The following is a 14,018-nucleotide window of genomic DNA, read 5'->3' as shown; positions in this document are numbered from 1 at the left end:
GGAACAAGGAGGGGGCTCCATTCCAATGCCGAAAGGGAAGGCGACAGAGATTCTGCACCACCCTCGGCCGCCTCTCTTGCCTCTGCTCTCCCCAGGCTCTTCACTGAGCGTCTGTCCCCAAAACCGCTGCACGCCGCCGCGGCTGGATGGGGGGGGGGGGAGCAGTTTACCGCCGCCTTCCCAGCGGGGTCCGAGGCGTTCCTCTCGACGCTGTGACCGCCTGGGGGCCTCCCAGGACTGCCAGCGCCGGATTCATTGTAAATCGAGGCCTGCAGCTCTCGAATATATTTTAGGGCTGGAAAGTAAATACTTTCTACCATTGCCCTTTAGGTCTCCGCTTCTTCTTCTGACCTTCCAGTGTCTTCTGGGATCTTCGTGCTCTTCAGAGCACAGCCAGCACATCCTGCTCAGAAGGCAGGGGCGGTAAGACTCGGGATCAGAGGATAAGCGCCTCCCCTCTGGGATCAAAGTTTGCCGGCCCTGCCTATGGAAGGGGGAGGTGCTTTCCCAGGAGTAAGGAGTCAAGGACTGCCCCACTCCTGGACCACCGGAGAATGGTATAACTCTGCTCAGGATTGTACCAGTACCCACTTCACTTTTTCCTTATTACACTGCAATGGAAAATACGAAGGCAATAACCGAGGGCCAGTTCCGATGCTGGTGGCCCTGTAATCTCCTGCATGGGGCACAGCATGGTCCCTGAGAGTGCGCAAAGGGAGCGGAGGGTAGACGTGCACCAGCAACGGCTTCATTTGCCCAATTTACATTAGCCTGGTGTCTTCCACAAGTGGTCGAAAGGAAGCAAAAATAGCACAGAGCACATAAAGGTAAAGGTAAAGGTTCCCTTGCTCGAAAGCCAGTCGAATCTGACTCTAGGGTTGCAGTGCTCATCTCCGTTTCAAAGCCGAAGAGCCAGCGCTGTCTGAAGACATTTCCGTGGTCATGTGGCCGGCATGACTAAACACCAAGGCGCACGGAACGCTGTTACCTTCCCACCGAAGTGGTCCCTATTTATCTACTTGCAATTTCTTGCTGTCGAACTGCTAGGTTGGCAGGAGCTGGAACTAGAGACGGGAGCTTACTCCGTCATGTGGCACACTCGGGTCTTGAACTGCTGAACTACCGACCTTCCAGAGCCTGCAGTTCAGCATCTTAACCACTTGAGCCACCGCAGCTCCCACAAAGCACATACAAATAAGTATATATGCCTGTCCCGCTTACACACATCCTCCATATTACTAAAAACCCCGCCCTCATCTTCCACTACATGCAAGGCACTACCAGATCCACAAAGATATGGAATGGCCCTAAAATCAGGCCTCTTGGTAGGAGCTGGGAAATTTATAATGTGAAGGCGATATATCCCAGAGGCTAAGAATGCGGGCTCGTAGCTATAGCGGGGCCTCTTGGGGCCTGGGCCCCTGACTTACTGCCAAGCCCCCCTTGACTTCATCAGCAAGAGGGAGAGAAAAGAGTCCTTGTGTTTGTTTTGCATTTGGTTCAGAGGTCTGTGGGCTGACAAACTGTTTGGGAACAGGATGCCTGTTCTGGCTGAAGAGTGTGTCTGTGTGCCCCACAAAAAAAAAATTTGCATAATGGGTGCCCCACAAGAAAAAAAGTTGCCCCACAAACCAAAAAATCCTAGCTACGGCCCTGTAAGAACAGCAGCACATGGAGCCTTCTCTTCAACCTGTTTTCACATCATACCTGAATTTTTGCCCCGTAGTACCAGAGTATTTTGTAAGCAGATGCAAATCAGCCCTAGTCCAAGGAACTGCCAGAAATATTTCTTCACAAAAAAGGCATAATTACTACTAGAGAGGGGCATGAACTGGGAAAATCTGCTCTGCATCCATCCCTTCAAGATCATTGGGGGGGGGAGAATAGGGAAATTATTATGCTTGTTATAAGTAAAGATGAAAAATGAGCAACTGTATTAAAGTTACTATAATGCTTTTTTTCCTTTTCAGCAGTATAATAATAGCTTAGGCAATAATATAATTGCACTAGTATAATTAAGGTTGTTATAAATAATACTATAATGGTATAAATATAAGTGTTTCCCTGAAATAATGCTATATTCAAGACCATAAAAAGTTTTATATATATGAACCTAGTTCATTGTTATCCTTTTTATTCTTAGAAATGGTCTTAAAATGTACTCGATTATAGTTTGATTATGACAACTGTAGTGGTATTAAGCTGTAATGGAACATATATTGTAATAATCAATGTCTTAACAGTTAATATTAACAGTAACTAATGGTAATAAATGCTAGGCTTTAATAATAAATGTATAAAGTAAAGGTAAAGGTTTCCCTTGCTTGAAAGCCAGTCGAATCCGACTCTAGGGGGCAGTGCTCATTTCTGTTTCCAAGCCGAAGAGCCAGCGCTGTCTGAAGACCTCCCTGTGATCGTGTGGCCAACATGACTAAATGTGGAGGCGCATGGAATGCTGTTACCTTCCCACCCAAGTGGTACCTATTTATCTACTTGCAATTTCTTGCTTTCAAACTGCTAGGTTGGCAGGAGCTGGGGCCAGAGACAGGAGCTCACTCCATCACGCAGCACTAGGGTCTCGGACTGCTGAGCTACCGACCTTCCAGTCTGCAGCTCAGTGTCTTAACCTCTGTATGTAAAAATCTTCCTAATACTATGTATTTTAAGTGTTTATGCTAAATGCTCCACATTTACTCTGATGCTGATCGTCCTTGGTATGAATAAATGATAGATTATTAAAATATCTGTATCTCCCCCTTTCCCCTTGTTTTTCTGTATCCCTATTTTAACTTAAAACAACAATAATAAATAAAAAACATTTTTAAAAAAGATCACGGAAACTGGGCCATCTGCACTTGTGGCTTCCTTTGCGTGGTCTCAAGGGTAGGGAAATTCCACAGATTTCACCACATGCCTACGTGACCAAGACAATCTAGTGAGTACACTCACCAGACCCCGGGCACACCTGGGTCCAGAGGTCATTGTTCAGCCAGGTGCTGTGGGAAAATACTGAGGTTTAGTCCGAAAGTGCAGCTGTTTGTGGAAAATCCTAGCAATGTGTAAACTCTGGAATTTCATGACCCTACCCTCAATAAATATGGGAATCTGAACTCAAGGGGGGGGGGGCTTGCTTGCTGAAGGATCAGCTCTCCCAAGAGGCAAGTTCTGTGTCTGAACCAGACGCTTCGTGTCCAGCGTTTTCTTTCGTCTCATTCCTTCATCCAGGCCCAGGGAAAAGAGGCTCCGAGGGGCCAGGCCCAGCACCTGAACCAGGTTCTCTGTGGCTGGCTTCTCCACTTGCCAGAATGGAAGTCGGAGTGAATAATTTCTACCAGGCACTCAAAGGACAGATGGAGAGGCGGCAGTAAAGGGGCCCACTTCTCCTTTGTGGCAGGGGGCCCCCCCCCTTTTTTCCAGTTCAGTTCAGTTTGTTGTTACGGGGCCTTAGACCAGTCATACAAAAAAAAGAAGCACACCTTTACACTATAGGAGCCCCCATTGCCAAGGCCTCTATAACTGTGCAGGTGCCAAGAAAATGAACCACTATTTCTTTCATTCGTTCGATCCTACTCAGACCTCTTATGACTTTGGCGGATATAACAAATCAGTTCCCTTTTCCTATCATGCAATGTCCCTATTTGTTCAGTTGGAACTTCTAAAAGATCCCTTACGTAAACAAAATTTCCTGTATATACAAAAAAGTAGCACAGCAAGGTTCAAGTGCAGCCAGTTCCTTGCTGTGTGTGTTTTCAATGTGGAGGGAGGGCAAGGAAGTCTCTCTCTCTCTCTCTCTCTCTCTCTCTTTTTTTTTTTGACTAAGGGAACTGTGGTGGAACGGGCCTGCGTCAGCTGGCGGGCCCCGCTTTGCCCACCCCTCCTTTGCCTGACCTGGCACCTGAAGGGGCAGTTCTTCTGCACTGCCTCCGGGTATGGCTGCCACCACTGTCCCTGTCTCTGGGTAGGCGGGAAAGCCTCCTAACCTCCCTCCGGTGTCACTAGGAACCAGACTCGGGGCTTCCTGGGAATCTTCGGGAGAGTTCCCCTGGAGAGTTGGCAACTGGATGTACTGCCCCCTCTTCTCCGCCTATGGGATTCTCTGGCCCACCCCTCATGTACCCAAGCGGCTGGGGAAACTGCGCAGTACAGAGGGACTTATCGCTTTCAACAGTTAAAGGATTTAGTCAACGCTCTTAACTATTTACAGGCACATCAAACCTGAACACGGAAAAAACAAAACAAAGGTGACAAAACCGCTCCATCTCTCTCCCTTCTCTAAACTACTCATGCCCTGCCTAGGTGGTCTGCAGGTATTATGAACTGAAGTGACGCGTGACGTCGATCACGTTGGGGGCGTGGCCCCGACGATCGAGGCCATGCCCCCAACGTGATCGACGTGGTTGCATCACCTCTGGTGACGCAGCCACTCTACGCTTCGGGAGGCGGAGTTCCCCCCAGGGCCCGATTCCGCAGCGGCGGAAATCGGGCCTCCAAAGCGGGGGTTTACCCGCCCCCCACCCCCACTTGGCAGCCCTACTCCCCAAACGGCTTCCGTCTCCTGCAGACTCCAAACAATGGCCTGACTGGCTTCAGACTTCTGACTGAAAGGCTTCCCCCACCCAAAACTCCACAATATCTAAAACAGCAGTTTCCCGCCCAGGAAGTGGCTCTCCCTCCTGCAGCATTCTGGGGCAGATCTCCTCACAACCTTGATGGACTTCCTGTCCTCTCTGGGGAGCTGCCCTCAAACTACTGGTTGGAGACAGAAGGGGGGAGGGAATAAGGAGGAGACTAGGCCCAGGCCTACCTCAAGTTTGATGGTCTCCTCCTATCCAGCCCACACCAACTTAAACACATATACAAAATGGTGTTTCTCCACAGGAACAACGTGCTTCCCCCAACCTGTCACCTGAAACACATGAACTTGTCTTACACGGAATCAGACCGGTGGGCCATCAAGATCAGTATTGTCGATTCAGGCTGCCAGTGGCTCCCCAGGTAGAGGTCTTTCCCCATCACCTCCTGCCTGGTCCTTGTAACTGGCAATGCTGGGATTGGAGCTGGGACCTACTGCAGGCCAATCAGAGGCTCTGCCACTGAGCCACAGCCCCCTCCCCATCAGAAACGGCATGGTCCACTCTGCCACCTCAGAATTTACCACCTCATTCTGCTGGATGTACAAGACCACCCCACAATTACTATCCATGTCAGTGGAGCAGAGGGTCCAGGGAAGAGATGCTGATGGGGCCAGTACTCATTTGACTCCCTGTCTGGTACATTTTCATCATCCCAATGTTCTTGCAATGGCAGCAACCAAGCCGCTGGGAAGTCAACCATCAGTCCTTGCCCTTCGATAGGACGGGAAATGGTCTGGGAGCAACAACCAAGCTCTTTTTCTTCTTGTTCAAGTGACTGTCCCCAGAAAGAAATAGGAAGGGTCACTGGGAAAAGTCTACAACCTCTGCTTCCAGGACAATGATATTGATACCACCTTCCATGGTAGCAGGCCCACAAGAATGACATTAAAACCCTTTTAAAAAACACCCGAACTGCTGCCTACATTTGTAAACAAAGGCCTGCTCCTTACCGTTGTCATGCGTATTGGCGTGTGCACACCAGAGCCCTGCAGAGCTTTGTGAAGGGTTTCGCTGAACATGCTGCGGAGCTCCACAGAATGACAATACACCGCATCAATCTTGGGCCACCAGTCCAGGGCAGACTAGGGGGAGGGGAAGATACCAACAGGAAATCATAGTCAGAAAGGACTCGATACACCATGGATGGCTGTAACAGACATACGGCTCCAGTGGCAACAGTGCGCAATTATGTCTGCATGGTGAAGCTATTTTTTTTAAAAAGTTTCAGTAGTCTACCGGTTAGCCAGCTGCGGCCTTTCCTGGGCAAAAAAGATCTGGCTGCTGTGGTACATGCTCTGGTTACACCCAGACTGAAGCTGGTCTTGACCTTCAAAGCCCTATATGGTTTTGAACCAACATATCCGAAGGACTGCCTAGTCCCTTATGAACCTGCCCAACCACCACAGACACCTTCGGAGGACCTGCTTGTGGTGCCCCCGCCTTTCGGGACTAGGTGGGTGGCCACCCGGGACAGGGCCTTCTCGGTCATGGCACCAAGGCTCCATAAAACTGTGTGTGCCACAAACTGTCAAATCCCCCCCCCCAAGGCAATCTGGCTTCTCCACACTTTATGAACTTACGTTTGTGATTATTCGGTGGAGTGAATTGACCAGTACGTAGTGAAATGTGGAGGGAGAATTCTGTGCTAGGCAAGTCTAGAAAAGAGAAAGAAAATTGTTGTTGTTGTTTTTTTGCCACTGTCAAATTCAAAAAGTTTCAGATCCACCATGAGTGCCTCCAGACATGACAACTGCAGAGAAGAAAGGAATGTGCAGCACAGAAAACAGAATTCCCTGCACTCTTAGCCTCTCTCTGGCCGCTGCAGAGGCTGTCCTCCCCTTCAGCACTTGCTTCGCCTTCCTTGCTGCACTTCTGCAAGAGCAAGAGGAGCATTTTCCGAGCGGCCGTTAGGCAGTCGTGAGTGCCAGCAGCCCAGGAAGCGAGGGCAGCAGGGCAGCCTTGACAGTGGCCAGCCAGAGGCACAAGAGGAGGGATGTCCTAGGATCCAAGCCATCCAGTTCAACTGGCCCAAAGTCCCTGCAGGGTCTCTCATGTCTGAGTGAGAATCTGAACCCAGGACTCTCCTGTTAATGTAATACTCTAGCCCAAAGGTGTCGAACTCATTTGTTACGAGGGCCGGATCTGACATAAAAGTCACTTTGTCGGGCCAGGCCATGTGGGCCATAAAACACAATGCCAGGTACCGAAGACAGAAAGTGTATGAAGGACAGCAGCTGGTGTATCCTCACTGGTGCGTCCTCACTGCAAGGCCACAGGGGCTGGGAGGGAGTGCAGAGGAAACCCCACACAGGCAGACTGGAGAGGCAGCAATGTAGCACTGGGCAGATGCTTCTCCCACGATGCTTGCCTGCTGCAGAAGAGATTGTTCTGCCATGCTGAAGCCACAATGGAGTGGCTCCCCCAGCTCCCCCCAGCACTCCCTCTTTGGCACCAGTTGCTCGTGGGGCCGCGTAAGAGCCCTGAATGGGCTGGTTCCGGCCCCCGGGCCTTATGTTTGACACCCCTGCTCTAACCCATATTCCACACTGGTATAAGCAGACTATGGTTTCCATCATCCGTCTGACCTTCAAGCAAGGCCAGCTGTGGTCTAGACTGAGTGAATCCAAGCACAGCGAGCCACAAGTTACAACCGTTCAATGAGAGCAGGAGAAAGACTGGCTCTAGATAGAAAGTGAAGGCGTCTCCCAGGACAGACCCTTGGCCAACCCTTGTTTCTGGAGGGGGGGAGACCATCCCAACGTCTGCGCTGCTGGATGACAAACTGGACGAATTACTGGGAAGTGCCAAGACTTGTGAAAGAGCAGGACCACTTCCACCCAAACAACTAAAGCGCTGACCCCCTGGGCCATCACGTAAATTCAGAGGGGAGTCGCACGGGGAAATGTTCTGGGCAGGTTACGCTTTGAGCTTCTTCCAGTTAATGCAAAACCCCACCTCAGCCACTAAAAGCTGCAAGAAAGGCAGGCTGACAGCTAGTCGCCTGAAATAGATTTCTTGAGGGGAACACGCAAAAGGTAACTGCCACGGGACAGAAATCCTCTATTATTCATGAATTCCCAATGGCTGTTGGTCTCCCCTTCCCATCCCACAGTCCAATAATAGCGTCAGGGCAGAGAAAGTGGGGGCCGGCAGGCAGGCGGGCAGGGGGGCCACAACGTCACCTTGAAGTGCTGGTTGTTGTGGGGGTTGATGCGGAAGCAGGATACCAGGCAGTCAATCATGAGGTCGATGTCGGCGTTCTGGTTGCCTCGAGAGAAAGGCTTGCTCGGGTTGAAGAGCAGGTTCTTTGGGGCAAAAGAAAGAAAAGCAGATGGCATCGTGGTTCTGTCCCCTTTTCTCTCTCTTTTATCATAAACATTTTTATAAAGCTTTTTTGTTTAGTGCAATCTATTTCTCTGGGAGAGTTCTCTTAATCTCACCCCTACAGGCTAGATTGCACAGGTGCTGCATAGTTTGTTACAAGGTCTTTTCCACGGTTTCTACCCTCTTACTTTGTTAGTGGCCTAGTACTATACTAGAAGGATCCCTTCTCAGACAGTCAGTCTAGATGTTCTCAGGAGGTCCCTGAGCAGTGGCGAGGGTGCTTTCCAGGGAACTCCTGGTCTAAGGGAGTCTTCCAGCACGGAAAGGCACCTTCCTCCCCTTCCTTCCAAAACTACAGGGTTTCAGTTTTTGTTTTCATCCACGTCAAATTTTCCAGGGGCAAAATGGAGATTTTCCTGCCTCCTCCTCCCACTGATTTCCATGAAAAGCTGCCCATCCTGGGGATGGGGAGACACTGACAAATGACATGGGGGGAGGTTCTGCAGAAGGAGAGCTGCTTCCCATCAGAGCAGATGACAGTGCTAGATGGACCAAGGATCCAACTCAGCATAAGGAAGCTTTATCCGGGCAGTCTCTGATTCCTGTACTGTGACAGTTTTAGTTAAATTCAAAAGGCATTGATCACGTCAGTTTGTCTCTGAAAAAAACAGATCAAGATGGGTCGCCCATATTTGTCTGTAGTGGCTCTGCCTGGCTGAGCTGCAAGAGCAGGAGATTTCAACCTTGCCGGGACTCTTTCGCCAGATTACAACACCTGGAGTTGGAGAGACTGGGCAGTCAAGTCCAGCTGAGACGGGGAGTGGAGCTCAAAGTTGGAGGGAGCTCGAGTGACAGAGTGCTCCTTTGGCGCTTCGAACAGAACAACAAACAGGCAGAGAGATTTCACACACACACACACACACACACACACACCAGATGTGTGGAACCGGAGGAGATTTAATACCATCTGGATGGCAAGCAGGAACTTACAATATCAACACAGTTGGTAGCTATTGGTCCAAAGGACGTAGTGCAATAGCCTAGTTAAGTTTAGATGTTAGTGATTGTTAGTTGGCTATAGCAATTAGAATAGTTAATTAATTAGGAGCTAACTGAATAAACTAAATAGCTGGATCTGATTGATGTAACTAATTATTTAATTTAAACTGTTTATATTTACTTATTTGGCTATAGAGCCACCCTACTAAAATGATGATAAACATTTTTGTGACTATAGGATTTTTTGATTGCTATTATTGATTTTGAAATAGACTAATGAATTAGTGCATATATATTGTTCATATTGATTAATTGTTGGAAGGGATTGGTACATTTATATTGCATTGCTGACAGGGTGGGTTTATTGCCGGCCTTATCTAATAACGGGCCAGACAACTGAATGATTATTGGCAATCAATTAGATGAACTAGATAAGCATATGGAGCAGAGGTCCATCAGTGACTATTAGCCACAAGGTATAGATAGAGACGCTGGGGCAGGTGATGCACTGTCTTCTTGGTGCTTGGGCAGGGTTAACAGTGGGAGGGCTTCTTATGTCCTGGCCCCACTGGTGGACCTCCTGATGGCACCTGGTATTTTTGGCCACTGTGTGACAGAGTGTTGGACTGGATGGGCCTTTGGCCTGATCCAACATTGGTGTCTCTTATGTTGTATAGTAGGATGGGTTGTGGAACTGAGGTCTCAACAGCACTGGAAGCTGTAGCTTATTACTGGCAGTCCCATAGTGGGTGCACCTTTATCAGCCCTGCTAGTTGGTCTGAGGCAAACGCTAAGACCACTAGGTGCGGCGATGCCTGGGCAAGGGATTCCAGTGCTTGTGGGGAAGGGAAAGTATAGCGGTGGGACCAGGCAAGAAACTAAGGGAAGGGAGTGGAGAAATAGAACCGCTCGGCACCCTTCCAGCCGGCGTCCCATCCCAAAAGTAGTTGGCAGAAGGGCTAGGATGAATAACCCCTCTCCAACATTGGCGTTGTGCAATGCCAGGTCTATAAATAATAAGACCTTAGGATGCAATCTTAGGATGCATTAGCAGAAGCATTGTGTCCAGATCACGGGAGGTGGTCGTTCCGCTCTATTCTGCTATGGTCAGGCCTCATCTGGAGTACTGTGTCCAGTTTTGGGCACCATATTTCAGGAAGGATGCTGACAAGCGCGAGCGTGTCCAGAAGAGGGCAACCAGGATGGTGAGAGGGTTGGAATCCAAGTCTTATGAGGAAAGGCTGAAAGAGTTGGGTATGTTTAGCCTGGGAAAGAGAAGGCTTAGAGGGGACATGATTGCAGTCTTCAAGTATTTGAAGGGCTGTCATGTAGAAGATGGAGCAGATCTATTCTCTCTTGCTCCAGATTCCAGGACTAGATCTAATGGGTGGAAATGACAAGGGAGTCGTTACCGGCTAAATATCAGGAAAAACTTCCTAACTGTAAGAGTGGTTGAACAGTGGAAAAGTCTGCCTCGGGAGGTGGTGGATGCTCCTTCTATGGACGTTTTCAAGTGGAGGCTGGACAACCATCTTTTGGGGATGTTGTAGGGCTATCTTTTGGCTATGCTCTTGCAGAGTGCAGGGGGTTGGACTAGATGACCTGCAAGGTCCCTTCCCAACTCTAACATTCTATGATTCTATGATTCTAAGACCATAGTCCTCCAGGACTTTCTGCTGGAGCAGAATGTAGACCTGGCCTGCATGACTGAGACCTGGGTGCAGGACCGGGAGACGGTAGCTCTCTCCCAGCTTGCCCTTCCTGGGTTCTCGGTCCTTCACCAATCGCAGACTAAGGAGTGGGGGGGGGAGTGGCTGAATTCATTCAAGAGGCTTACTCCTTCAGGGCGCTCCCACCACTGAAGATCATGGGCATTGAGAGTGTTGACCTAGTGTGGAAAGCCAGAGTTTGGCGATTTGGCTGGTGTACCGACCGCCCAATGCACCGGCCAATAGCCTGCCGTCCCTGATGAAGGCCGTATCAGGCTGGGCACTGGAACACCCTAGGCTTGGGTGATTTCAGTGTCCATGCCGATGACGTGACCTCCACTCAGGCAACAGACCTAGTGTCCTCCATGGCAGTGCTGGGACTATCCCATCTTGTCACGACCCCCACTCACCAGGCTGGACGCACGCTTGATTTGATCTTTACGGCTGGGGTAAGAGTGGACTGGATTACTGCCCTGAGGGCCTGTCTCTGACCCTGTTTGGGTGGCGAGCGTATTTTAGCTCGCCCACAGAGCCAAATGGATCCTATTCGCTCTACGCAGGCTTACCCTTGAAGTTGCTCCGGAAATTACAGCTGGTACAAAATGCGGCAGCGGATCTGCTGACGTCGACGCCTGTGTGGGCTCACATTCGACATGTGCTCTGTCAGCTGCATTGGTTGCTGGTTGAGTACCGGATCCGCTTCACGGTGTTGGTAATCACCTTCAAAGCCTTACATGGCCTGGGACCAACATACCTAAGGGACCGCCTCTTCCCATATACGCTTCGGAGAGTGATACACTCTGAGAGTCAACATCTCCTGGTGATCCCTGGCCCAAAGGATGTCCGCCTAGCCTGGGCCAGGGCTTTCTCTGCCAAGGCCCCCACCTGGTAGAACATACTTCCTATTGAGATCAGGGCCCTGCAGGATCTTATGCAATTCCGCAGGATCTGCAAGACGGAGCAGTTCCACCAGGCCTTTGGCTGAGGCAGCGGGCGTCCACATATGGTCCCCCCAAGGTTGCAATCTCCCACTTACTGGTAACCGGCTAGTTACTTCTATGGGCCGGATCCTCCCTACGGCAAGCATGACTACTGTTTTTATATGTTTTAATCTGTTTTAAATTTTATTGTATTTATTAAATTATCATAGAATCACAGAATGTTAGAGTTGGAAGGGACCTTGCAGGTCATCTAGTCCAACCCCCTGCACTCTGCAGGAGCACAGCCGAAAGATAGCCCTACATACCTACAACCAGGGTTCCCTCTAAGCTGAGTTAGTGTGAGCTAGCTCACAGGTTTTTAGCCTCTGGCTCACATATTTTTGTCTTAGCTCAGGAAGGAGGGCTCCAGAGCAAACTAATTTATGCAGCAGCCAAATCTCCTGCTCACAACTTTAATGCCAATAGCTCACAAAGTAGAATTTTTGCTCACAGGACTCCATAGTTTAGAGGGAACATTGCCTACAACATACCCGAAAGATGGTTGTCCAGCCTCCGCTTGAAAACACCCAGCAAAGGAGCATCCACCACCTCCCGAGGCAGACTGCTTCACTGCTCAACCACTCCTACAGTTAGGAAGTTTCTCCTGATATTGTTGTAACCTGCCCTGAGCCCGTTTACGGGATGGGCGGGATATAAATGTGAATAAATGAATAAATAAAATTCTAGGCTTGCTCCCTGGTTTACCCAGGAGTTGCAGCTTATGAAACGAGGGCTGAGACGGCTAGAGAGACGGTGGCGGCGTGCCCACAATGAAGCTACTAGATCATCTTATAGGACGTTTATGAGATCCTATGAGATGGCGGTCAAAGCCGCAAAGAGAAAGTTCTATGTGGCCACGATTACTTCTGCGAGCTCACGCCCAGCCCAACTATCTAGAACAATTTGGTCTTTAACTGTTCTGCCACAGGGCCGACCAAATTCTAGATAACTGGATATTGGCTGTGAGGCTTTTGAGAGCTATTTCGCAGATAAAGTCTTGTCGCTCTGCCGTGATCTGTCCGTCATAGTTGATACAGTGAGCGAACTTGGGGCTCCATGCACATCTTTGATTCAGGTTATGGATTATTTTAGTCCGCTCAGCCTGGAGGAAGTTAAGAAATTGCTCCTAGCGGTACGCTCTACCACAGGCTGCCTTGGTCCATGTCCATTGTAGCTAATCAAAGTTGGCCGCGATGGGTTACGTGACGCCCTAAGGGAAATTATCAACAAGTCCCTCACCGAGGGACTGTTTCCTGGTGTGCTCAGGGAAGCGGTGGTGTGTCCTCTCTTGAAGAAGCATCTCTGGATCCGGCCATGTTTGCTAACTATTGGCTGGTTTCCATTTTGCCCTATTTGGGCAAAATAATAGAGAACCATGGCACTCCAGCTACAGAGCTTTTCGGATGACACTTCCATTTTAGATCCCTTCCAATCCAGTTTTCACCCGGGCCATGGGACGGAGACAGTACTTGTCGCCCTGACCGACAATCTCTGGAGGCATTTGGATCAGTGCGGTGCAGCAGTGCTGTTGTTGTTGGACCTGTTGGCTGAATTCGACACGGTCGGCCATCAGTTACTGGTCCACCATCTCGCCGACGCAGGAGTTCAGGGGCTTGCCTTGCAATGGCTTGCTTCCTTCCTCCATGGTTGGGGACAAAGGGTGGCATTAGGGGAACCCAGAGGTACCCACTGGACTGTGGAGTGCCTCAAGGGGCAGTGCTTTCCCCAATGCTATTCAACATCTACATTTGCCCCCTTGCCCAGATTGCCCAGAGCCATGGGCTAGAATGTCACCGGTATGTGGATAACACCCAGCTCTATCTGATGCTGGGCAGCCAGTCTGGCTGGTTGGCTCAGACTGAGCTGACTGAAATAGAATCCAACGAAGACGGAGGTCCTCTGCTGGAGTTGAGGCGGTCTGGGGGTAGGGATCCCACTCCCGACCTTCGATGGGGCACCATTGGTGCCAGTGCTGGAGGTTAGGAGTTTGGGAGTGCTCCTGGATGCCTCCTTAATAATGGAGGTCCAGGTAGCAGCTTCGGCTGATTAGGCAGTTGGTTCCCTTCCTCGAATGCAACAATTTAGCAACAGTGATCCATTCAATGGTCACCTCGAGATTAGATTACTGTAACACTCTCTACATGGTGCTGCCCTTGTTGCAGATTCAGAAGCTGCAGCTAGGCTCTTGATGGGTCTCCCCACGAGGGAGCACATCCAGCCTGCCCTGAAGGCATTGCACTGGCTGCCGATAGCATACCGGATTCGCTTCAAGAGAGCACTATGGTCAGGGTCACAAAACCGATTGGCCCTCCCAGGTCCCAAGGACACCAGGCTGGTTGTAACGAGGGCCAGGGCTCCATACTGGTGGAATG

General features: G+C 50.0%; 1 protein-coding gene across 1 annotated transcript in view; it reads right to left on the bottom strand.

Moving 5' to 3' along the window:
- The window catches only part of NF1 (neurofibromin 1), a 306,134-nt gene that overhangs the window by 250,798 nt on the left and 41,318 nt on the right, over nt 1–14,018 (bottom strand). Inside the window, exons 10-12 of the mRNA XM_015421915.1 lie at nt 7,817–7,939; nt 6,215–6,289; nt 5,585–5,716 (exon numbers count right to left, since the gene is read on the bottom strand). Coding sequence (XP_015277401.1) covers nt 5,585–5,716; nt 6,215–6,289; nt 7,817–7,939 — 330 coding nt within the window. The remainder of the gene's footprint in view (nt 1–5,584; nt 5,717–6,214; nt 6,290–7,816; nt 7,940–14,018) is intronic.

The sequence above is a fragment of the Gekko japonicus genome, unplaced genomic scaffold (assembly GCF_001447785.1).
Source record: "Gekko japonicus isolate JY-2015 unplaced genomic scaffold, Gekko_japonicus_V1.1 scaffold43, whole genome shotgun sequence".
NCBI lineage: Eukaryota > Metazoa > Chordata > Lepidosauria > Squamata > Gekkonidae > Gekko > Gekko japonicus.
Note: the sequence above shows the minus strand (reverse complement) of the source record. Positions and strands in the feature narration are given on the sequence as shown.